The following is a 26,671-nucleotide window of genomic DNA, read 5'->3' as shown; positions in this document are numbered from 1 at the left end:
CTTTGTTGATGTCAGAGGAGAATAGGCACAGTCTTTCAGGTTGTTAGAAACGCAACAGTAACTCAAATAAATTCTTTACAACCAAGGTATGCAAAAGATCACCTCTGAATGCACAACATGTCAAACCTGCATATAAGCTGCAGCAGCAGAAGACCACACCAGAGCAAAATTGGACAACAAAAGACTAAAAAACATTCCCTCATCTGATAAGTCTCAATTTCTGAGGCAAAATTCAGATGGTAGGGTCAGAATTAGGTCCCAACAACATGAACGCATGGGTCTATTCCACCTTGTAGCAATAGTGCAGGTTGGTGGTGAGGGTATAATGATGTGGGGGGTATTTTCTGGGGGGCCCTTAGTACCAGCTGAGCATCGTTTAAACACTGCAGCTTAAGGCTGGGTGATATATCGAGTTTTAAATATATCGCTATATTTTTATACGAGATATCAGATGTGACAATATCGTTTATATTGATATAGTCTATGTTACCTTATAATTATACTTGTGGAGCCGCAAGTTTGCCTCTTTTTCGTCCACTTTTGTCTCTACGCAACGTTACTCTGCCTCGCCTCTCCTTCACTGAACACAACTCCCCCTCCCCCATCGCTTCACCTGCAGGCAACGAAAAGATGGACATGGCAGCTATCAAAGAGGAGCTGGTTGGTAAAAAGAAAACATTTGGAGATTACCATTTTAGTGTGGCCAGCGTTATCTTACTGCGGTTAGCTCATTAACGCATTGACGCCGTGCAGCCCCACGCACGGGGCGTTCCGCAGTAACTCGTTAACGGAGATTTGCCGCGTTAATGCAGTTTTGGCGTTAACGTCGTTTTAACAAGATTAATGCTGACAGCACTAATTATTATTACTATTATTTGGAGTGTCAGATGAGCAGCAGAATAATGTATTCTGTTGAGAATGTCGCCTTATGTATAAATTCTGGTTGTGCTTACTGATCGCAAACCGATTTAATGTGCTACACTGCGCTCAGAAATCTGTCAAAAAATGTTTTAGTACGACTTTGGTAAACTACGGAGCTGCACCGCTTGATGGATTGTTGGAGCATTACGGCTACCGTAGTCAGGAGCCTCGCGGAGTGATACGTACTGTGCTTCAACGTAATATTACTGTATTTTGTGTGTATAATGACCAGAAATGGCTCCTGTTAAGAGACATGGTTACAAAGCGGATTTCAAACTCCCGGCTGTCAGTCACGCAGTAGAACTTGGGAACAGAGCAGCTGTGAAATCTGTGTCTTTGTTATTATGCTCAGCGTCTTTTACTTTACATTTTGACTGCACAATTGTGAGCTTTTTGTTATGCACAAAAACAACATTGTTTTATTTTATTTATAGAGCATTATTATTTAATAAATGCTGATAATTTATTTCTGAGTAATTTTTCATGTACATCTACGCTGTATGTTAGTAAAAGTGCCTGTGTGACATCTGGGACACAGCTTTGACTAAGAACTCTCTTTCTGTTCTTACTTTATGGCTTAAAAAAATATATATTGAGATATATATCGTATATCACCATCCAACTAAAGAATATCGAGATATGAATTTTGGACCATATCGCCCAGCCCTACCGCAGCCTACCTGATTATTGCTGCTGACAACGTCCAATCCTTTTAACGAACCCATCTTCTGTTGACTGTTTACATTAGGATAATGCATGACGTCACAAAGTCCAAATCATGTCACAAAGATCATTGTACTAAAAATGCCTCCACAATCCAATAGAGCACCTTAACTAAGTCTGCTCTCAGATTGGGACATGCTAGCTTTTCCTGGCAGGACTTTTTGATGACGTTTCTCCTCAACTTTTTACTGGTTCGACGCCGATGGAAGCTTATTTCCACCACTGAGAAGAGAAAAAAAAAAATAGGCTGCTGCCCCCATGATAATGGGTTTTGATAACGGGCGACCGTGGCTCAGGGGGTTTGGAATCGCATCTGTAACCGGAAGGTCGCCGGTTCGATCCCTGGGCTCTCTGTCCTGGTCGTTGTGTCCTTGGGCAAGACACTTTACTCTACTTGCCTACTGGTGTTGGCCAGAGGGGCCGATGGCGCGATATGGCAGCCTCGCTTCTGTCAGTCTGCCCCAGGGCAGCTGTGGCTACAACTGTAGCTTGCCTCCACCAGTGTGTGAATGTGAGAGTGAATGAATAGTGGTATTGTAAAGCGCTTTGGGTGCCTTGAAAAGCGCTTTATAAATCCAATCCATTATTATTATTATTATTATTTTCTCAGACGTTTGACTTTGTAAGACAAACTTTTCAGATAATTAACTGAAATTTTTACTTCTGGATGGCAAAAAGAAAAACATTTCAGTTTCCACGGAAATATAGCTAGTAATAATTTCTTACTCTACTTGTGTTTTTAAATGGTAGCTTAAAAAGCTACTGGGTGCATTATTGCCACCTTTTAACTTTAGTAATATGTGAAGCCTAGATTATACTCTGTTGTGGACATGGACAGCTGGAGACTCGATGGCACATCAGTCTTTGAAGTCCACTTGAAGTTTGCTGCCTGGGTGCAACCATAGTTGGTGCACTGTGATGTACATTCTGCGCGGACCACCAACCCACCAACTCCAACTATCTCCAAACTCCAAAATTTACATGACTGGGACCCCAGTGGACTATATAGACCACAGCAGACTCATAGATATGGAAAGCATAAACCCTGCTTTACAGCTTACCAGCTGCTGAAGGGGAAAGGGTTGTACCTGTATCAGTATCTCTTGTACGCCACTACATTTACACTATTTGCTTTATAATAAACCATATTTAAATACTGGGGACCAAATGAATAAAAAAAAAAGCTTTAATACACAATCCAGTATAGTGTCGAAAGTGATTAAGGCATCGTTTGAGATCATTCACTGTTGCTTTATCTCTTGTTCAAACATTGACATCTAATGCATTTAAATATTTAAGGTATCCAAGTTTCAATCAAGTCCAACACAAAATCAACAAAGCCCAAGGAAGAGCCTTTCCCTGCAACACAATCTGGATTCATTTCTAAACCAGAGACACTATAGATACATTCATACACTCCCGCTCACATTTAATACATCTGTTTTCATGTGCTGTGAAAATAACCTTGAGCATGAATCTGGGATTTATAATTGTCATTTACAGATAAAGTACCCTCCTTGTATTAACTGGAACTCCTATAATCCCACTAATTCACTGGACTGCGCAAAGAAGAAAAGTTCTGGGAGTTGAAATAATTTCCCAAGTAAACATGATTTAAAAAGACATTAGCCCGCAGTTAAACACCAGAAACAATGTTGAAACAGTTACCTCGGATACTTGAAGCGAGTTGTATTACCCAGCTGTGTCACCCTCGGGTGTTGCAAAAGAGAACGCACCTCTGGCCAGGAATAATATTTCTGAACGAAACCAAAATGACTCTGTGCTTTTAGGGCAATAACTGTTAATGTCCGTGAAAGGTATGCAGGGGTTGGGCAGCTGAGAAAAACAAGTGACGACCCATTTCATCAACATGCTCTGTCATAAAACAACAGCTCGAACTAGCATGAGATCGGATGTGACAAATTCAGACTCCAGGCTGTTTTTTCAAAGATGTGGAAACAAATATTTATGTATGAAAAAGCAAATTAAATTCTTGCCTAACACTAATTCATCCCATATGACCCAGGGTTCGCTGCAGCTTTGAACTCTTAATTAAATACATTAGGTCATCCTTCCCTACGTAATGTAAACACAAGTATTAAGAGGTCTTTCGAAACAAAGCGTATGACTTTGAAAGACCTCTAATGGCCACCAGAGGGAATAGCATTAGCCTTTTTTTTTCCCCAGCCAAAATCTGATCAGATTTTAGACAAATTTGAATCAGCAGGTTTTTCCCATCAGCTGGTTTTACACAAATTTAGAGAAGTGGGTGGAATATTAGATGATCAAAGGAGGAGCAGTAACTGACTGCATTACAACAAACTTATTTCAAGAATTTATTTGCGTTTACAGTTTTGAGGAGATTTTCAAGATCATTTGGGGAAAATGCCACATTAAAAGCAGCTTTGCACAATTTTGGCAACACTCTCCTAGATTGGTTTTCAATTATCTACGTTTTTTTAGCGATTGCCATTTTTCCAGTTGCTGCTTTTAGTTGTTGTGTTTATGTTTAATGTACTTTAGTACTGTTTGTATTAAAATGTTGCATCTTAAAAAGATAAACAAGGACGCATTCTGAATATTAGCTATACATCTTCTGACTTGGCTCAGAAATCAACAGCAGCACATCAGATAAACGAAACGTCAGATAAATAAGTAAACAAACATGCATGAATGCAACTTTTTCCAGTTCTGATACAACACTGACACCTTGACTGAGGGTTCAGTAAGACACACTATGTTACCATAAATGCAATAAAAGCTTCTCTAAAGCGTCAAACCAAACATAGCAATAGTGAAAGTTAGCAAGAGAGCGAAACTAACAAGGAAAGATTTGTCAGTGGAACTTTTCAGTTGTGTCAATTCACTTGACCTTACTTAGCTGACTTAACAGCTTGAGGTTAAATCCCAAAGTGCTGCAAACATACAAATAAAAGCTGTTGCTATAACAAGTGTGAAATAGCTCCAAACTAGCTGCTAGTTTCTACCATGTTGTAGCAGTGGTGTGGGAAGAGTGAAGGAGTAAAACACAGGACGTAATTAAACAGGTCCTGTTTTAAAGCAAGGGATCCGCTAAGTCTATTCTTGTGTTGGAGAACAGACACACAGGACACACAGGACTTAGTGTTTTGAGTTAAGATGGGACTAATGTGAGCTCACCTGGAAATCTACACACCTTTATATAAATAAAGGCTAAAGAACAAGAGTAGATCAACATCGGATCTTAATCCAAAGGCTAGATCGGTGAATCCCCTGTTGGAAAATCTGTCAGTGATGAACTGGCTGAGAACAATAAGGATGTCAAAGACGCAATCTAAAATCGTTAATGCATTTTTGCTTTGGGGAACCTTTTTCTTGCCTTTAACATTTTTTTTTTAAATATAAAAGGTCAGAAAATAGTAAAGATTGCATCAATATTTCCTGAATCCAAGAGCATCAGTTTCATTCTAAATCTAAGGGCAAAAAAAGAAAAGAAAATACAAAACTGATGGTGACAGCATTAATGACATGACATGACATGAAGAATTGCCCAAGACTTCTGAAAATAATGATGTGTTGTAATTAATAAGTTGTTTTTCCAGTGCATTCATCTCTGCTTTAGGTCTAACATTTAAAACAGCAGCATGAAGTCAGATATTATCACTAAAAAAGACAGCGAGCAAAGATAAGAACTCAAGTAATATATTTAAGAGAAAACTGTATTCTTTTTAAAAAAAACAAACCTTGCTGCATTATTAAACATCAAAAACCTGCAAATAAGTAATCTCCCTAACAAACGGAAAAATGAACCGAACCAATTCCATAACCCATTCAGCAGAGGTAATTAATGATGCCGCTAAACAATTCATTAACCAACATATTTTTCCAACTACAAAGCTTGTTGGTCTCTCAGTTCCTAAGGGAAATGATAACATTTCAATATATACTGGGGATCAGAGGGGGCTTCTCAGGAACTGGGTTACAGCCATGTTGTAACCCAACATAGCTGGACTGGCCATCGGGCATACCGGGCATTTGCCCGGCGGGCCGATGGTGATTTTTCGTTTTTTTTCCCGTAACGGTATAAACACTGAAAGGTGGCGGATTGGCCAGATGAAGGGAGATGTGTAAAAATAACTCAGTTGTTTGGTGGTGGCTATTGCGGAGCTTCTACAGATTCAGTAACATTAGCAAGTGGTGGAGGCCAGCAGATACAACACGCTGGCAGGTGGATGACGGAAAGGCAGGAGGAGCAGAGACCCAAGGCGGTGAACTGAACTTTAGGTAAGAAGTTATGACCTGCAGTCTATCTGGGTCAGATATAAACCAAGTTTAGGTGGAGTTTATTTTCGTTATGCTGACTTTTCACAGTCAGTTACAATAGCTCGTACGGCGTACTAGCTAGCATGACGGAGTTTCTATACAGCTGGGCGGGTGCTATGATGTTATTGATGTTGAACTTGTTTTATCTTATTTTATTTATAAGGTTAATTATTAGAGTTTCCAACCGTCCTGTAAAAAACGGAATCGTCTCGTATTCAGAGAAAATATTGCGCGTTTCGTATTGAGGTGAAAAGGAGCACAGTTTGTCCCGGACTTCAGCTACAATGAAAAAGACACAAAGCTGGAGTTATTCTGTCTTTGCTGCACAGCTGCCTCTTCTTCTCTCATTCTCCCCCCTCCCTCTCCTGTTTCTACTTCAATAATGAAACTGATCAATGATCAGCTGATTGGCTTTTCTCTCATTTGTTTATTGCCCACTTTGCGCCAGAAAGAAGAAACCAGCGGATGTCGCACTAAACAACAGCAGCACGTTTAAGCTTGATCAGCTGTTGTTAGAATGTATTTATTATTCATTTCTAGTATCAGCTGATGTTTGCTGGAGCCACAGCTGTAAAAGCTGCTGGTCATGATGTCGGTTTGGTTATCTGGTGAGAGGGAAACATGAAGATGAAACCAGGAGATGTCCTTACTGAATCATCAGAGCTGAACAGGTGATGGAGAAACAGGTTTACCTTTTAGGTGACATGAATGAGTTGAAGGGAAGTTATGAACTGTTTCTGAGAGACAAATAACACCAGGATCCTTTTTATATGTAGCTGACAGCTGGTAACTATGCAGGGGAAAGTTGTATTCTTTCTCACCTGTCTTTCTATCTCCTTTCACTTTTTAAAGGTTGCCATGTTAGAAAAAATATTTTGCCCTGCCATGCTGTTTATTGATGTGGCAAATGAATGGTTTATGAAAATATATCTAAATCTGTCATCAGTAATCAGTAATGTCATGGTCGGCTGTGTGGCAGGCAGGCAGGAGTGGTGGACCCAAAATGCAGGATTCTCAGGACACGAGGTTTAGACAGAAAATGCAGCTTTATTGCTGGAGCAGAACATCAAGATAAAATAAAACTCACAAAAGCAAACAAAACTCTAAACAGAGATGCAGGAGGACTGGAAATCCTAAACACGCAGCAAGTGAGGGTGAACAGACGTTAACGATGCGACACCGAGTAGGGGAAGACACAGACACTAAATACAAGAGGTGAACGGAGCAAAGAGGAAACAGCTGGGAGACACGGCTGACGTTGATTACACTGACGAGACAGGGAGAGCACAAAGCTGAACGCACTGACAAAGGACACAGACCTACAAAATAAGACAGGAAGCACACGCCAGACAGAGACAGACTCGTAAACAGGCATAATGACGTCATGGACAAACAGAGGGACATACGGGCAGAGAAGACTAAGCACAGGCAACCTAAACCAAACATAAGGGCAAGATAACAAAACCTAAACCAGACATAATCATCATCGTCATCAACATCATCATCAGATAACTAAAGAATCAGAATATAATTGTAATCAAAACAGTATCACCAGAGAATAACCAATCCATAATGCAAAAATAAACCAAAACATAAGAAACTCAAAATGCTGGGTCGACCCGACCCAGGACCGTGACAAGTAATGATCATGTCTCACCTCTAGTCTCCTCTGTCTTAATTTCAGGTTTTCACCATGTGTTCTAGATAGTTTAGGAGGTTAACTCGACCAAGCAGTCTACTTTCGGGTACAGTTTAGAATACCAGAATAGGGAGGATGGTGTAGGTTTAAGTTTATTAGACTGATACATATATACCAACAAGACAGTGTACATCACTGTGACAACAGCGTTTGTTTTCATTCAAAGGCTTTATGGTTTTTCCTATAATACCTGGTGGGCCAGTCTCTAGTCAAAATGCCCGGGCCGATTTTTTGTCCCAGTCCAGCCCTGTAACCCAATGACACATTTTGAATCTGCCGTTTACATTTTGAAAGCGGCAATAGTAAAACAATCCACTAAAACTGAAATGTTATTGTTATTTTCTCTCCCCGGTGAGAAGTTGAGGCGAACATACAGCCCAACTGTCAGGCCAAACAAATACTTTAGGTAGAAACAAACCTTGGCTTGCTGCTGATTTCCCGCTCGTAGCACCATGGTCCATGTGAGAACTTGAACAAACAATCTGAGCATCTGGTGAAATAATCTGTGAGTCATCGGTGTTGACCAACAACCTGATCAACCTCCCAAAAGCATATTAAAGTAACTTAGTGGTTTCTGAAAAAGCCAAAAATCTTGTTTATTGCTCCTTTAAGAGTCACATATATAACATTAAATTAAGTTAATAAATTATCAGTGATTCCCCACCTCAATGTACATCTCAAAACCATCAATTCCCAGCACAAGCTGCATGTCAGTGACACCATAAGACTAATGATTAAAACAAGCCTCCTCATCGGTTTGCCTCTCAGTAAGCCAGATTTCCACCCCCTGCGCAGCACTTTTCATTCCAGCTACATTACATAAATCAGCAGACTGCAGAGGAGTGGAAAGGAAAAGTCCCATAAGTAACAGGAGGGAAACTATCACAGGGAACCATTTGGGCATGAGCTCACTATAGCGTATAGCTCTTAATTGCCTTACTCAAATGCTTGTTGCACAATCAGAATAAGTTCTTGTGTAATCCAAGATACGGAGGTAAGATTAGACCTGATAATAACATTTCTTGAGGACAGCGTGGAACTATTTTCTTCCACCCAGCGATGATTTTCCTCACTTATCATAAAACTCCTGACAGGTCACTGTACATTTGCATCCATCATACATCAGCTGGAGTCCATTTACAGAAACTCTTAGTTTTCTGGGGTTTTTTTTTTTTTTTTTTGGGTGGTGGGGGCTTCGTTAGGAGAAAACACATCATATTGTTTCAAACGTGCTAACGCGTTAAACTCCATGACAGCGAAAAAAATCGTGAAAAAAACTTCATAAAAGTGCAGTAAAGTCACATCAGGCCAGCTGTTCTTACCGTGTGGTGTCCCCTCATCAGCTTGTTGTCAGTAGGTCTTTGCCTCGCGCTGACTGCACGCGGATTGTACTTCCCACTGTCACTGCAGAGCTGTCGGCTCAAGAGCTGCAGCTGCCTAGCTGCCCGCGCGCGCACGCACGAACTCTCTCCCCTCGACGTGAGCTAATATACGTTCATCTGTAAGCATCTGTTACTGCTTTTAAAGCTCTTTCATAATGCTGCATATGAAGCGCTCGTTGAGTCTGTAGTGTTTTAACAGTGAGCAACGAAGTAAAAAAAAAAAAAAAAGTTTAAAAAAAACGACTTAGACCAGGGGCGTGTCCAGAGGGGGGGTATGTGGTGAGTCTAAATATGATTGGCCCCCAATCTGAGTTAGAGGGAAAATATTAATAAAACAGAGAAACGTTGAAGTGCTTTCATTTTATGTTGTCCTTGCAGCCAGTATGTATGGAAGCTATGGAAGGACTGATTCTTATATAGCGCTTTTCTACTCTCCCAGAGTACTCAAAGCACTCTATATAACATGCCACATTCACCCAATCACACAAGCACTTTCTCTGTACTTAATGCTTTCTAACTACATTCACACACATTCATACTCCGATGGATGCATCGGAGAGCAACTTGGGCTTGACATGCAGACTAGAGGAGCCAAGGATCAAACCACCAACCTTCCAATCAGTAGGTGACCTGCACTACCTCCTGATGTACAGCCACCCCATGCCCTCTGTAAGTCAGAATTTCAAGTTAGGTATTTCTAAAGAACTTGGATTTTTGTGTTGTTGAGTTGAAACTTTGAGATGATCACTCAAAAATATCAACATCTAACATTCAAGCATTTATTTTTCATCAAAAGAAACAAAAAAGTTGTTTTTATTTAGAATTTTTTTTTCTATTGTTGTTGGTTTAGAAACTAAAATGAAAAAATAGAGATAAATCTTGAAGTACTATTTTGGGATAGTATTTTTGAAAGAAAAGTTGAAATAATATTTCAAGTTTAATCTCGAACAAGGGTGACAATTATTTTAACTTTTTTCTTGAAATGGCACTTTGATATTTATCTACAAAAATAGATTTTAATCTCAAAAAGAATAATATTAATAAAATTTATATTGTGTGTGGGACAAATTTGGGCTACATCATTGTACCATACTGATCTACTTTATCTGCTCCTGTTTTTAGATATATAAGATAAGAAACTTTACACTGATTGGTAAAATCGGTTTGGGAGTTTGTTGGTGTGGTAAGGATGGAGTTCTTGTAAATAAATTGTCCCTTTTGGCTGATCAAGAACAAAAGGACCACCGTTTTATATTACACTCTCAGACTGCTGTAGCCTGTTTACATTATCTTCAGGTAAATTCACCTATATTTGCTCGTGGACAGTGGCTTTACATTTTAAAAGGAAAATACGAGAGCATTTCTTTTTTTTAGGATAAAAAACTGCCCAGGAGTGAGCTGTCTTGGTGGAAGCTTGCACCTTCTACATGTAATATGTTGTATGTGTGAAGTATTGAGTCTTTAGTCATAATTTGGGCATGTATATCACTATAGTCTAGCTATAATATACATAGATTTAAGGCATTTTTTTATATATATAGTCATCGTTTAAATAGAAAGTTTTAACCTTAGTAAACCACACATATGCCGGCTAGTTTCACGTCTGTAGATTTCATGGTTACTATGATTAAAGAAGCTTTAGGTATAATTCATAGTAAACTTACTTCAATCAAATTGGAACATTTGGTAGTTTTAACCAACCTCACAGGGCAAAATCTCTAAACTGCTAATGAGTACTGGGAAAAATGTTTTCCATACATACAAACTGTTTTTATCACTGTATGATTCTGATAGAAGTCCACTTTCTCATTGAAGAATGGCTATTTGATATGTTATCCTCGTGCTAAAGTCAATAGAAGGCATGTTGACTGTAAATCAGTTTATTGATTATTAGCACCTGCAGCACACGGGTCAGAGCAGGACGTTAAATCTAAAGCAGCTCCAGATGTGCTCTAAATAGTTTAAGCCTCTTAAGACAAATGCATCTGTAAAACTATAAGTATGCATAACAGAAAGTTTTATTACGGTTTTTCCCTGTACGGTTTACCACTTTTCCTATATTATAACTGAAAGAGACTTAATATTAAGTTCACATGGCTTCTCTTCACTTTATGATATTTGTATTTCCAGTGGTTTCCCTATAAATTGTGTTGAGTGTGTTTGAGGTGCTTGGTGTTGACCTTACTTTCACCATATTCTGGTTTCTGCTCCGCACAGTTTCCTATATGGTGTCTCTGTCGCTGTCAGGTCTGCATGATTTATACCAGGGTGAAAATTGATGGCACACATTACCATCCCATCACTGCCAGCACTGACATGTAAACTCCCTGCTACTCCAACATTTGTACCAATCACGTCAATACTTGGACACACTGCATAACAGCGTGTCAAACATCTGTCTCGTCCTCACGCTCTTAAGACTTTCATAAATACACAAAAGAGGCAAACAAGCAGAAACCTTTCATCTGTGTACATGATCACACAGTAAAACTGCAAGTCAGAGTATGAGTTCTGATTTCTGAGAAGATGCACAGAGCTGTAAACAAGTCCTCGGGGATGGAGCTGCAAACAAAACCAGATGGGCAAAAACAATTCACAAAAGAACGTATTCTCCATGAAAATTTGGGACACAGGGGCTTCGCTGCTAACTAGATGCAGAAAGCAGCTGGTGTTAATCTCTCTTTTTACCATCCCTTCTCTTTAAAGTCATTCAGAAATCTTTTGAAAATGAGAATTAAAGCATTTATTCAGGGTAAAACACAAGTGTTTTATCTGCAGCTCATTTTCATCTCAGAGCAAACAACAAATCACTGGAGATGATGGACTGATGTTCCAACTTGGAGAATTAAGTAGGTTCTCAAATTCACATGCTTTCAAGGCTTTTTCATTGTGGGATATTTGGTATTTTGCGATGAATATAAAAAGATATGCAGGCATTTTGACACTCTGCAACCAGCAATGACTTTAAAAAAAAAATCAAATTAATGTAATAAGAGCTCATCATTTAACTCAAATTGGTAAGTGTCTGTCCCATAAATTAAATAATCCCAGCATTTTTGGTATTTCAGATATTTGGTTCACTTTTACTATAAAAATATGCCGATATGCTATCACCTCTCAAGCCCTCTGGAGACACATAATGCATAGATTTTATAGAGCGTGTCCTCAGCGATTTTCTTTCCTCTCTGTATTACTTGACTTTCTTTGTGTTGAGGACCTGTTTCTTCTACATCAGTGTTTTATGTTAAGTTTTATATATATATATATATATATATATATATATATATATATATATATATATATATATATATATATATATATATATATATATATATGAAACACTTACTGTTTGCAAGGTATAGCAAGAGGTGTTACTTCCTTTTCAAGACTTACAAGCCAAAAGGGTCTAGCAAAAACAGCATACAAGCTAAAAGATTTGGTTGATACACCTCCTCGGTTTGCCTCTACTTTTTTTCTTTGTTTAACCCTTGTGTGGTGTTCGTATTTTTGTTACTCAGCCAGTGTTCATGGGTCTGGTGGACCCGCTAGAGTTTTGGCTTTCCAAATTAACACTATCAAACAATTTTATGTTAAATTACTCAACAGATGTTTACTTCATCCCAATTACAAGACATATGAACAGCAAACATGGTTAATTTTTTCCCTTTACCTTTGTTAGATCACATTTATGAATTAATGTGCTTCTCGTTTTTCTTTTATATAAAATTTTATAAATAAATCAGTTATAATCAAGTGGAGTGAGTGGAAAGACACAACACATTTACACGTGAAAAAATAATTAATTGTTTAATTTTTCTTTTGAAAAAAACTGAACACGGGTCTCACAGACCCGAACACCATACAAGGGTTAAGACGTTGAAAAAAATTGTTGCACAGCACCTGTACACTAGGTGTCCTCAGTGAGCTTTCTATAACAACGGTGGGCAACTTCAGACCTCGAAGGCTGGTGTCCTGCAGGTTTTAGATGTGCCCTTGAACCAACCCAGCTGATTTAAACTGCTAAATGCCCCCCTCAACATGTCCTGACGTTCTCTAGAGGCTGGTAATGAACTGCTTATGTGATTCAGGTGGGTTGACCCAGGGTGAGATCTAAATCCTGCGGGACACCGGCACTCGGGGCCTGGAGTTGCCCACACCTGGTGTATAACCTGACTTTCTTTGTTTCAGGCCTCGTGTCTACACAGCTGTCGCTTTTCTCCACTCACTCTTGTATATGTAAATAAGAAGAGTGGTCAGGTCAATATAACTAATCTTCCACGTTTCCATTTGGGTGTGTTTTCTTTTAATTAAAAAAAATAAGTCCCTATTAGTCAGTTCAAAAGAGCCTTTTCACTAATCTCCTAAACCTTTTCTTTTCAACTAACATCACTTTATTAGTTGTGTACCTTCTATTAAGCTCTATTAATTAGCACATTTTGTTTTTAATGTCTACACTTTAATGTGCTGGGTTGAAAGGAGTAAAAAGAACATAGGAGCAGATGTACTACACTTTATAACTAAAGAGTTGCAACCTGCTTGTCCGGTTCTTGAAACATCCCAATAATTATAATCAGTTGTGGTGTTTTTCTAAGCTTATCTGTAATTATCTAAATGTACGCAGAGCTTCTTTGTGGTACATTCTTTCTTCTTGGTAGCAGAGCCTTCATCTGATTAAAAAAATGTTCACCCTCTAAACAGGTAAATCTCTTAATCTGTGCCAAATACTTGTTAAACTCACATTCATCTTTTTATAAATAACAACACTGTCATCTCCTGGCCGGCTGTGGTAATAAACCAGAAGCCTATTGCTATTAGATAAATGTAAGTAAACGGCCCGTTAGACAAATGCGAGAGGCTGTTGAATTAGAAAAGAACTTTATTAAGTCAGAGTTAATCACAGTTACAAAGATGATTCATACTGGTCTAATTGTTAGCCAATGTTTAAAAATAAAAACCACTGAATGTGTTTTCACAGCAAGATAAGCAAAAGTTACTAAACACTGTTCTAACATAAATATCTTGTTTAATATATATTTATCAAATATATATTAACCATAAGTTATCAAATATACATTTAATTTATCACATAATCTTTAAAAAGGTGAAAAGAGAAATTAACATAATAAAAATAAACGTTTTAAATAATTCATTTTTTAACTAGAGGAAAAAAACTAGAAAATTTCTTTGTTATTTTGAATTTAAAAAATTTACTCTTTTGGGTCAAAAAGGGTTTCGTTTGTTTTGTTAAAGGAAGAACTAAAGAAAAATAAACGTATTTAAAGAGTCCTAGTTTTTGGAGATTTTATTCTGAAAAGAGTGCGTAGTGATTTCTCCAAGAAAGAGGGTGAGTATGTTTTATATGTTTAGCTGGAGTGAGAGTGGCGGGGTGCTTCAAATGATGTACCAGTTACCGATTCCGGCCTCCTCGAATTGCACCGCAACAAAAAACAAGCGTCTCCGTCAATGACCGCGCCACCACCGCCTCTATGCGTTAGCTCGGCGGCTAGAAGAAAGCTAGCTAAGGGGGCTGAACCGGGTCTGCTCCAAAAGGACAACCTAAGTAACAAATTGACAGGTTTTACCGAAAGCAAGACATTTTGTTCGTAAAGGTCGTGGTGAGTATTTTGTTCCCAGACATTTTTCATTTTTCCTTCCTTTTTCTTTTCTTTTTGGATTTTTTTCTACGATGCTTTTTGGACAGGACGTAATGTGCTGGCTAGCGAGGTAGCTGGCTTAGCGGCCTCGGAGATGCTCATCCCCTCCAAAAAAAAGAGCACAAACGCTGGTTGTGGTTTTTAGAAAACACGACGCTTTGGATGCCTCTTAGCAACAGTCTCGTCCACATTTTTGCAAGTTTGTGTAGCTGTATTTTTTGTAGTGTTTATTGTGAAGACTTTTCTTTTACGGGACTTGCTGGTTTTTGGCACGCTTTTCAGCCAGCTGGCCAGCTAACATTAGCATGTTAATAACCGCGGCAGCAGCAGCATCCTGATGATTGATTACACGTTATCGACTTCAGATTTGTCAGAATTTTGCAGGTTTTGGTTTTTGCAAGACAAAGAGGAACTGGTCTGATGGCTGTATACTTTTTTTCATGCTTTTTAATTGTTGGTTGGCTAACGTTAGCCATGCTAGCCGGCTTTGATCCCGGAGGCCAGTCAGGGCCTGTGTTTCACTCTGAGGCCTGCTGAAGGCGCTGTCGGGGTCCAAGCGGGTGTGTTGTGGATGGTTTAGGTAATTTTTGATTATCCCTAGACTTTGCTTTTTTTGCTTCGGCTTTGGGTTTTTTTTCTGCCCCCTATGGAGTAGTTTTTTTTTTTCCTCGTGTTTTTCCCCCTCCCCCTCCCATGATGAAGAGTGATTTTTATTTTTCTTCTTGAGTTTGAACGGTTTGGAGTGCCATTGGCTTAAGTTTTTACATAACGTTACTAATACACATTTGATTAATTAAACATTTCATCTGAACCAGTATTATGGTTGTGTATATGTGTATCAAAAGCAATCCACGCCCTCACATTCACTCCATTTACCCTTTTTATGAGAAAACACAAAGCTTATGGAAAATAAATTTAAACATCACTATTATACAATACTGCGCACAAGTCTCAAACCGCCACTCATTTCTTTATTTCGTGCCAATAATTTATTGAAATGTGTAAATATATAAATTAAAATATGATGTGTATAAATAAAAAAACAAATACAAAAACGTTTTGTAAATTTCAGTTGTTTGGTATGACCACCCTTACCTTTTAACATGGCCTGAGTTCGCTCATGAAAGTTTTCTTGGAATTTCTTTTAAGGAGCTTTCAGGAATAGTTCTCCGGGCTTCTTTAAGACATTCCCAGAGCCTCTGCAGTGTTTTTATAAATGGCTGTATGCATGCACTGTTGTACCTCCTTTGTGGTTAGATTTAAACCAAAAATTTGAGATTTTGATTAATTACTTCAGAAGACCTGTTGCCCCTGGTTTTCAGTCCAGATTTTGTGTAATTTGGCAAACCTCAGACATTTCCCATCCTTAAACATAGCTTCTCTCTTCTTACACAGACCATTTTTGATAAGGTTTCAGTGAGCACTACATGGATAACCTCTGAGATCCAGTTTCAAGTTTTTGCTGGATTCTCTTTATATATATATCTAATTTAAGGATATGATTTTCAGATACTGTTCATTTGCTGTAGCACTACACACCATACGGAGATAGGTCAGGTTTTCACTTAATAGTTCTTTGGGAATCACCTGATTGGTGCAAAATGAACTACATTATGCTTTACATTTTCCATAGATTTGCTAAGTTTTCTGTTACTTGAGTTAGGTTCCTTTCCTATGCTTTTGATTTATAAGCCTGGGTTAAGTGGTTTCATAAAGACACAAACAAACATACAAAAAATCCTCTGGAAATGAGTGTAAAAGCTGCCAGTGTCCAGGGAACAACTCTGAAAGACCTTCAGAGATCCTGGGGAACTATTGGTCAAGACTTCTTGGAGGCAAAATATAAAGACATCAGGGGTGGCTCGAGACTTTTCCACAGTACTGTTTGTTATGGCAAAAGCACATTTACACTCTTGATTTCATAATCTCTGAATTTGGTGATTATTAGTAATAATAATGAAATCTCTGGTTACCCTTAAAGCTTCTCTAAATATAATTTTCCCTTTAATTTCCCCCTGCTGCTGATGTAATTCCCAGTTCCAGAGTTTTTATTATAACACTACTTGTGTTTAACAGATTATATACTATATATTTTTGGCTGACCTTTGTATTGTGTCCCTTCACATACGCACCCCCGTGAGTACTAATAAATGGATCTGCCCATATTTGGACTAATAACCTTAGCTTAGATAAATTCCAAATTTTAATATTTCACTGATATGTAAATACCCTGCTCTTCTAGTTTTTACAAGCGGTTCCATCTAAGTCATTGTGAACTTTATGTGTCAGTAATCAGCATTAATTTGTGGTTTGTCTAGGAAATGAAAATAAAAGCAAACGTAGCACAGTGTTTTGAAATTCATCCAGCTTTGCTAAACTTGTTGGCATCTCGGCTGCATCTAGAAATGCAAACAAATGTCTAAGCTACTACACCCATATTTCTTCACACACTAGCAAAGCATATGCGGGCTAAGCCAGTGCACTTTCTGTCGATTGATTGCAGTCCCAGGTATCAATTTGTGTCTGGTTCTGTTCTGTATTCTCACACTTCACCCAGCCTTAGACATTGCAGTAGGTATACATGCATTAGGCTCTACTTGTAGTCTCATACTGGCTAGCTGTCTAACTCATCACTGACTCTTGCACACACTCCAAACAGGTAAGGCTTCGTACAAGATAACCCTGCTCAGCTTGACCGAGGTGTGTTTTCTGTCACCTCAGTATAAGTCGCCAGGGGCGAAGGTGAAGGTCGAGACACCAGCCCAAACTGAACCCAGCCCACAGTCTCAAACATCAGGCAGACGACAGCCCTGCACACAGACGCAATGGAGTGAGTGATGATGAATGAAAACCCCCTCTTCTGTCAGCCAGGGGGTTAATGTTAATGCCACGTAACTGTTTTTATGTTTACTGCCCCTCTCCAGACTTTACACACACTGGGCAATGGGCTTCACACACTTGCTTATATAGTTTACTTAAAATGTTGATTACATATATTCAGTGAGGATTGGGCAGCATTACAGTGCTACAAGAAGCTGTATTTGTATCTACAGCTAAAGCTCTACACCTGTACTGCAGGTTATTAGTTCATTGAAATGAGTCTGGCATAGCTGGGGCTCCATTAACAGGTAAATGAATTATATTAATGGCGAGTGATAGTTATTTTTTTTTCTAGTTTCTTTTATTCAAAATCGTGCATTTTAGTTAAATATTTGTTTTACTTTTCTGAAGAAATGCACACCCCTTATTTAATGTATTATGAAAGCACTGACAGGCATACCATAAAATTCAGAAGGAAGAAGGAACAAAGTTGTCATTTTGTTGTTGTTGTCTTTGTGATTATTATGTTTTATTACTCAACCCAGAGCCCCAAGCACTTCAGGCATTAGAATTAGAGATTTCTGGTATGAAACAAATGTCACTACTTCCCACTGGTCTAGCTTTCTGTCATGGGTGTGTGGTTGGAGGTGTTGACTGTAAGCTTTGTGAAGAGGAAGTTTAGTTGCTAAATGTAAATGTTGTTGTGAAAATATTTTGCATTAAACCATACAAGATAAACGATAAGCAAAGTCCTTTTAAATTTGATTATGCAGATTTGCAGTTGTTGTTGTCAGATGTTTGTTTGCATGTTTTACAATTTGCTTTTAAACTTTTATATGAAAATTATACGACAGAACTACGTAAAAGTACTAAAACAAATGCTCCTTTGAAAATGATTTAAATGTCTGCTACAGTTAGATTTAGTCCATTGTGAACTTTTTACTTTATAATTTATTTTAGGTGATAAATAACAGGCTTCTCAGTTAGAATGAGCCTTTAGTCGGCACCTAAGCAGGAGGCATACTGCTTACTTTAAAGGCAAAGAGTGGATTTTGGCTTACTTGACAGAAAACAGGGTTTTCTAGCCATTAGATAACAATGTTGTTTGTTAATAAATTAAACCCAGATATTTTGATCAAGATTTGTCTTTGGCTATGCCTAAAAGCCCTTAAGAGGACAATTTGTTTTATATCCAGGAAATCACAGTTGAAGAATCACGTGGTTCGTGGTCTTAGTGCTTGACTTTGTTTCCATCAGTTTGGATTTCTTTTAGATGAAGAGGAAATGATGCAGCTTTTAAATATTAAGTACATGGAAGCTGGTCGGAATCTAATCAGTTTCAAATTTGTAGAATAAGAAAAATTTTTTAGAAAAATGCAGGTAACCAAACTAAATTTCTCAGGAAATCCTGATGAGTCCTTGACACTTTGCTTTGTGACTCGGCAAAAGCAGGATCCATTCAAAGGGTCAGATATTTCTCATCCTGCTACTAAATCGGCTGCATATGTGTCTGTGTGTCTTCCTGACAGTCGTTCGCCCACCTCCTCCAGCCTGATGAGCGCCAGCAACGTCACCAACAAGACCGACCCACGCTCCCTCAATTCGCGGGTCTTTATTGGCAACCTCAACACGCTGCTGGTCACCAAGGCAGATGTCGAGGCCATCTTCTCTAAATACGGCAAGATCGTAGGCTGCTCTGTCCACAAGGGCTATGCCTTTGTGCAATACGCCAATGAGAGGAATGCCCGAGCCGCTGTCGGCGGGGAGGATGGGAGAATGATTGTTGGACAAGTGCTTGGTGAGGGCTCAGTCTCTGAATTTTCATTTAAAAGGATTTTTCTCTTTATTATAGTCTTATTTAACTAAAATAAACTGAACTTCTGAGCTCATTGTTTGAACCTTCTTAGTTTGTTACCACTTTAAACAGTCACTGTTTGTTTGCTGGGGCTGATAAGTGATAAGTTTTTCCCCCACCCTTCTTGACGCAACCTCAAAGACATTTGTGTCTCCTGAGATCAAAGCAGGGATCTTTTGCTTGTTAGGCTTCCTGGTTAGACCCTGGGAGGAGCTAAGATTTAGTCTCATTTGTTTTTACTCAGAAAACTTATGTTGTTAGGCAGGAATCTTAATATGTCCATCTGCCGCCATAAAATATACACACATTTCCCAGTTTAAAAGTTTAACTGCTGGGTGTAAGAGGTTTCTCACTGAGAAGTGAAAAAGTCTACACGCAGTGCAGACTTTGGTGCGTGAGAGCTGGATCACAATTTGCTTTCAGACTAGTCGTCGGTATGCATCCAGTCATTCTGCTGCTCCACAACACTGCGTAATCAATTTGTTGTTTCGTGTGAACAAGTGTGAATGCTTAGGTATAATTTGCTTATTTTAAACAAATGATTTTCAAACATTTCTGCTTAAATGTGGATGTGAATTCATTTTCTCACTACCTGAGAAGATGAGCTGAAATACAGGTTAATGAGGGTCCCTTGGCTGTGAGAATGAAACTGAGATGACTCGTAAGACTCACTCAGTGACAGTAACAATGAAGTCTGATAGTGATAGATTACAATACTCAAGGGATGCAAGAGTGTAATTGCTTTACACGTTGTCTCACTGCTCTGAAAAGAAATGAAGGAACTAGACAAGTAAAGTACTTTGATGTTTCTAATTGTATTTCTTCATTTAATCTCCTTTTAAAATGTTTTCAGTGGTAACAGCCGTAGGCACGAGCAAGCCTGAAGTACATTTGAGGGAAAATGTAACATAAAATCCATTTTGTGTTAATTTTGACTCATTTTGACTTGTCAAAAGAAACACCAAACTTCTCACTCACAAATGTGTGCCATTATTATTTGTAAAAGAGAAAGCAGGGAAGTATGTAGTGCCAGCAGCACTATTGTTGACTACAGTACAAAAATATTTATAAATATATTTAATGTTTATATAATATTTGATAAAAGTGTATTCACAGCAAACCTCTAGTAAAAAAAAATTTAACCTTCATCAAACCTGCTATTTTCTGAAGAGAGACTCGTGGCATTGTTAAAAACTTCTAAAGCATTGGTTTCAAGTTATTTGTCCTCTCAATGGGTTTGTGCATTAATGTATAATGTAACTGTCTGGCAGACATCAACCTGGCTGGAGAACCCAAACCGCACAGATCAAAAAGCACCAAACGCTCCGCTGGAGACATGTACAGGTAAGTATCAGCTGCAAACCTGAACAGAAAGCCAGAAATGCCCCCATCACTGTTCTTGATGAGGGCATAAGTGACTTTTGATTTGGCACTAAAGGAAAAACTTGATGTAGTTGGAGAAAAGAAAGAATGCAGTGATACCAGCAAGTCTTCATATTTTTCAACACAAGCTTTCTGTTCTTTTGTTCTTCCACAGCAGCAGCAGCAGCTCCTTTGACCTCGATTATGATTTTCAGAGAGATTATTATGACAGGTGAGTAGATCCCTGACGATGGATGAGTGCTTTACACTCACGCACAGTGCCAATCTTTGTTGTTTGTTCATGCTTTGTTGTTTGTTCAGCAGTTCATGCTTGAAGATGTCACTCAAAAATGGGTATGAATGTTATTTGATTAGAAAAAGCAGTAATGCTTCACTTCTACCACTGCTCTGTTCTCACATTCAGCACAGAGTATGTTTATTCATTTTTAAAAAAAAATGTAAAACCTCTTGTTTGATAACAGAATGTACTCGTACCCGTCCCGTGTCCCTGCTCCTCCTCCCCCATTGTCACGGGCTGTGATCCCGTCGAAACGCCCGCGGGTCAGCCTTAGTGGAGGAAGCAGCCGGCGGACCAAAAGCAGCTTTTCCTCTTCATCCAAGAGCAGTCAAAGGACTTCCTCATCCAGAACAAGTGAGTCGGCTACCTGGTCCATGCAGCTGTCTGGAACTTCAGCACAACAGTATATTATCCTAAATTCGATCAGTTTCACTGAATACCAAACTGTTGTTGTTGGTGCTGTTATCATCATCAACATCCTGCATAAATCTGCTTTTGTAAAGATTTACAGAGGGTTATTCAGTCAGGCCTACAGACTGGGCAGTGACTGTATGGCCACACAATAACTAACACATGATGCACCAGCACAACCATAAGTACCGGCAGCAATATCGGCCACTTACAAAGGTCTAAATACATTTAATTAGCATCTGGCTTATCAGACTTATTGCTGGCAATACAAACCAAACCCACTGTGTTGTACATTTTCCTAATTACTTTAAACATTGGGCCAAATAATAATCTTTCAGTAACCTTATACACGTCCTTTGATACGGGGGGCAACTGTCAAAATGTACCCTCGTTGTAGAATAAGGCTTTCTAACTCCCCACCCCCATTCCACAGTGAAAGTGGATGAGCTACAGACAATCAAGAGAGAGTTGACGCAGATCAAAAGCAAAGTGGATGACCTCCTGGAGAGCCTGGAGCGTATGGAGAGGGACCATAGCAAGAAGTCAGGTAGGAGGGACACGGCATGTTTTAATGGGGAGTGCTGAGTGAGGTAAAACTCAGCAATAAATGCCTCCGTGTTTAACCAGATGGCCTGTAAATGAAAACCTACAGTACAGAATGATCTCACACATTCTTTTCTCACAGCTGTAATACAGCCTTAATGGCCTGCTTTTGTTGAAAATGAACTATAACAGCCTCTAAAGATTTCTAGCTTTTATTATATTTTTTCCCAGAGTAGCCTTTAAGTTCATTTAATAGAACAGATAACGGGTCATGAATGTACCTTTGTGTTTGGCAGAAGGTAAGAGTATGAAACCAGAGCCAGGAGAGGTGACTTCACCTCCACACCCAAGCAACAAGAAGGATGACAGTTTGAAGAGGGAGAGGGACAACCAGGATATGAATGACTCTGATGAAGAAGAGGACGACGAGGAAGAGGAGGGAGACCTGCTGGAGGAAGAGGAGGTGAGGTTTGCAAATGGTATTCAGAGGGAAAGGAATAAATGAATATGGGTTTTTTAGGGGGAATTTTTATTCAAATTCAAATTTCAAATCCAGCACTGGACAGACCTGCCTTGTGCATCGTGTGGTATCAAGCATCAGACACGTTTGGGATGGGTGAGGGTGGCTGAGTGCGTATCTGTGTCAGTGTACATGCGTGTGTGTATCCGGTGTCCTTTCAACCAGTTAAGCGAAAGTCAGCAGTCCGCAGCCTACGCAGGTGGCCTTGGAAGGATATGTGCGCAGAGACCCACAACAGTCTGATTATCAGGGAGAAGATTTTGTTGTTTTCAGCCAGCCGGCCTGATGGGCCTTTTAGCGACATGGGGAGCCAAATGAGAGAAATTTTGGTTTAGTGCGAACGAGCTGCCTCCAATGCTACAGCCAGTCTAAATGTCCTTCACTGGTCACCAGGTCTGTCAATTTCCCGCTAAGCTTCTCCAAGATCTTATCCATGTGGCGTTCAATAACAACAGTCTGAGTACTCACAGCCCGCCCCATCGCTTCGATCATAGCAGCCAGCCTTGTGGGGTTTTGAACGGCTCTAACCGCTTTCTTCAGTCTTCGATAAGCCAGCTCCGATCGGCAAGAACCCTGTTATTATGGTTCTGAATAGGTAGAAATCTTCTATGTCCTCGATTGACAGTCCCGGGAATCCCAGGCACACGACACGCCACTTCTAGCACCCATCCAGCATGTATCCAGCAGGTCCCTCCAGGACATATGGGCTCTCCTTAACCCAGGCTTGCGTTCAGGGGCCAGTGGATCAAATCCATATTCTTTAGGTTTTAGAGAACAAGACTGAGAGACTCTCTGGGATAAAGTTAGACAAGATTACACAAGGGCATAAGAAGCCAAGCAGGAAGAGATGCGTCTGCCTCCATCAGAGCCGACAGCAAATTTTATTTGTAAGAAGAAAGAACTTCATGTCTCAGATTTTCTCAAACTGCTGACATGTGAAGTCATTTTCTGAGAAATTTTATGGCATCGGGTTTTATTCATTCATTCCTCATTACCTTAAAACTGGAATTCATGTGATTTAAGTCCGCTAAGCTACAGTGAGTGCTCACTTGATCCAACTCAAGTCTGTCCCCTTCGCCCTCCGAGTTAATGGTTCCATGTGCCATCATGCCTAAGTATCTCTCAAATGGAAGCTTAGAAAAACCAAGTACCAAGTTTTAAATCTCTCTTAATATTCTAAGGAGCTTGGAAAGAAAAGTGACTGGACTTAAGTTGCTTAAAGACATTTTGCCTCTCATCCGAGAAGCGTCTTCAGTTCTAGGGTCAAATAGTGGAGTGTCCCAGATCCACCATTCAACCCTAGAACTGAAGACGCTTCTCAGATGAGAGGCAAAATGTCTTCAAGCAACTTAAGTCCAGTCACTTTTCTTTCCAAGCTCCTTAGACTACGATGACCTGGATGACTGAGCCTTCAGACTCTCTCAATATTAGCGACTGCTACAATATATACTGCTCTTAAAAAGAAATATTAAGAAAATGTCAATAATTTATTGTATTGTGCCTACTGTTTCCGTTTCAGCCAGAAGTTTTCAACATTTCTAAAATGATCCCGATCAATAAGATTTTTCTTCTTTTTCTCACTACAAGTTATAACAAAAATAGTAATTTATGAAGCAACTGTCACCTAGTGCCACATACAAAAGTTTATTTAAATGAGTTTTTTGAAATATCCGAATACGATTTCTTTTTTCATCACTTATTAAATTGTCTGCAGGTGAAAAGTCAAGAGAGGGATGAGGAGGAAGAAGAAGAGGAGGAAGGCGAGCACGTGGAAGCAGATGATGATGGTGACAGCGTGAATGGAGACGAAGACTCGTAGGCACAGATGACAGCCCCGCATGCGGTGTAGTCGCAGCTTCCAGAAGGACATCGGACTCCTATTTTAACTCTAATATTGTAGATATAGGAAAAAAAACAAAACGTACACACACGCACATAAACACACACATAAGCATGGTGCACACACTCTGTCATAATGTCCCTAAAGGAGATTTTTGTTTGCGTATCTTGCCCGTCATCCGGTACCCCCTATTTACAGGAACTAGTTGTAGGTTTGGGTTTGTTTTTTTTGTTTTTTTTACAGCGTCGTTACTTGTCTTCAAGAGAAGGCACGAGTGTGGACTGGTGATGTTCTCAGAGACGACAGCTCGACGGACATGTCTTAATGTGAGGGCGAGAATTTCTGTTTAAAAAACAAAAACAAAAACGTTTTTAGCTTCAGTGTGTTTTGTTTTTCTCATCAGTGAATTAGTTTGGCCTTGTCTGTCTGTATGTTACTGTCAGTTTTTATACTATTCAGTTAAACTGTAAAGGAATAAATTGCAATAAAATATTGAATTTGCTTTTGTGTTTTGTTTGGCTCGACATGGATCTTTTGTATTGACACTACAGAGATGTTCCTTATCTGGCTTCACTTAATTCAGATGTCATGAATTCCATTTACATGGTTATAATAATAATAATAATAATAATAATAATAATAATAATAAACTTTATTTATAAAGCACACTTAAAAACCAAGGGTATGCCAAGGTGCTTAACAAGTAAAATAGAGTATAGGAGGAGGATAATAGAAATAGGACCAAAGCAAGTACTAAATATGCAAACAGATAACTGTCACTAATACATAGGAAAGCAACAGGTACAGAGCAAACAAGAATTTAAATGAGCATAGAAGTGCATGATATAAAATCATAAAAGAAATATTAACTAGAGGGAAAGGCAAGATTGAATAAGTGGGTTTTTAATCGTGATTTGAACAGTGCAATGGAGTCAGATGCGCGGAGGTCGAGAGGAAGGGTATTCCACAGTACCGGGGCAGCCAGAGCAAACGCACGGTCACCCCGGGACTTCAGTCGAGATCTGGGTTGGGTCAGAAGTAGTTGAGTGGCAGATCTGAGTGTTCTAGCAGGAGTATGTGGTTTGAGAAGTTCACTAAGATAACTTGGCGCTAATTTATTAATAGTTTTGAAAGTAAGGAGTAATATTTTAAATTGAATACGGTACTTTATGGGCAGCCAATGCAGGCTAGCTAGGACAGGGGTAATATGGCAAAATTTCCTGGTACCAGTCAAAAGGCGGGCTGCTGCATTTTGGACTGTTTGCAGTTTAAGAAGAAGAGAAGAGGGAAGACCATAGTACAAGGAGTTACAATAATCCAACCTGGAGGTCACAAAAGCGTGAATAAGCTTCTCCAGGTCCTCATGCGGAATATAATGCCTAGCCTTAGAGATAAGGCGCAGTTGGTGGAAGCTAGATCTCACTACAGCAGACACTTGCTTATCGAGTTTGAGCGAGCTATCCAGCAGTACACCCAAGTTACTGACATAGTCACAAGAAAAACTAGCAAAGGAACCCAGGGCAGCACAGAGTTGGGCACGAGGGATTTTACTGTTGAACACCACAATCTCAGTCTTCTTATCATTTAAAACGAGGGAATTACTCAGGAACCATTCTTTGACCTCCCGCATGCATTCTTGAAAGTAGTGCAGGGACACAGCAAGGTCGTCAGTAAGTTCAAAATAGATCTGTATGTCATCGGCATAACAGTGGAAGGCGATATTGTATTTTTCAAAGATTGTGCCTAGAGGGAGCAAATACAATGAGAAGAGAATAGGGCCTAAAACTGATCCTTGAGGCACACCACAACAGACCGGAGCGGAGGAAGAGGAGAAGGTTTCTAAGTGAACTGATAAGGATCTATCAGCGAGGTATGATTTAAACCAGTCGAGGGCAGTGCCTCTAATACCCACAGTGTGCTCAAGTCTTAGTAATAAAATGTTATGGTCTACCATATCAAAGGCCGAAGAGAGGTCCAGTAAAACTAGGACCATAGAGCGTCCAGTATCAGTGATTACAAGAATATCATTAAGAACTCTAACCAACGCTGTTTCAGTGCTATGCAATGGCTTAAAGGCAGATTGAAATTTCTCAGCAATATTGTTCGTGTCCAAGTACGCCTGGAGTTGGGAGAGAACTAGTCTCTCCAGGATCTTGGACAAGAACGAAAGCTTAGAGATCGGTCTATAGTTTGAAAGGTCATAACAGTCAGAATTTCTTTTTTTAAGAATCGGGTGGACTACAGCATGCTTAAAGGACAAAGGAACACAGCCTGAGAGCAAGGAAAAGTTCATAAGAAATAGGATACTAGGTCCGATTACATCAAAACAGTCCTTAGCTAA

General features: G+C 39.3%; 2 protein-coding genes across 33 annotated transcripts in view; one reads left to right on the top strand and one right to left on the bottom strand.

The window, feature by feature from the left end:
- Nucleotides 1–9,690, bottom strand: part of glis1a (GLIS family zinc finger 1a) — a 65,854-nt gene extending 56,164 nt beyond the window's left edge. For all 3 annotated transcript variants that reach the window (XM_026150438.2, XM_026150440.2, XM_026150441.2), the window contains exon 1: nucleotides 8,968–9,690. The gene's annotated coding sequence lies outside the window, so the exon portion shown is untranslated. The remainder of the gene's footprint in view (nucleotides 1–8,967) is intronic.
- A 4,711-nt stretch (nucleotides 9,691–14,401) lies between these two features.
- On the top strand, nucleotides 14,402–24,831 carry hnrnpca (heterogeneous nuclear ribonucleoprotein C a). 30 transcript variants are annotated; one of them, XM_080293184.1, is made up of 10 exons: nucleotides 14,402–14,642; nucleotides 17,403–17,511; nucleotides 19,031–19,299; nucleotides 20,628–20,700; nucleotides 20,897–20,950; nucleotides 21,043–21,072; nucleotides 21,201–21,370; nucleotides 21,861–21,974; nucleotides 22,270–22,433; nucleotides 24,205–24,831. In XM_080293184.1, exons 2-10 carry the CDS (start codon nucleotides 17,507–17,509, stop codon nucleotides 24,307–24,309), a joined length of 984 nt encoding a protein of 327 aa, XP_080149310.1. In that variant the 5' UTR covers nucleotides 14,402–14,642; nucleotides 17,403–17,506; the 3' UTR covers nucleotides 24,310–24,831. The 30 variants fall into 30 exon arrangements, with proteins under 30 accessions (XP_080149310.1, XP_080149306.1, XP_080149309.1 ...); XM_080293180.1 differs by having other exon boundaries at nucleotides 22,267–22,433; XM_080293183.1 differs by having other exon boundaries at nucleotides 21,040–21,072.
- The last annotated feature ends 1,840 nt before the right edge of the window (nucleotides 24,832–26,671 follow it).

The sequence above is a fragment of the Astatotilapia calliptera genome, chromosome 18 (assembly GCF_964374335.1).
Source record: "Astatotilapia calliptera chromosome 18, fAstCal68.1, whole genome shotgun sequence".
NCBI classification, from domain to species: Eukaryota; Metazoa; Chordata; class Actinopteri; order Cichliformes; family Cichlidae; genus Astatotilapia; species Astatotilapia calliptera.
The sequence above is the reverse complement of the archived record's forward strand: the minus strand, read 5'-3'. Positions and strand labels throughout refer to the sequence as shown.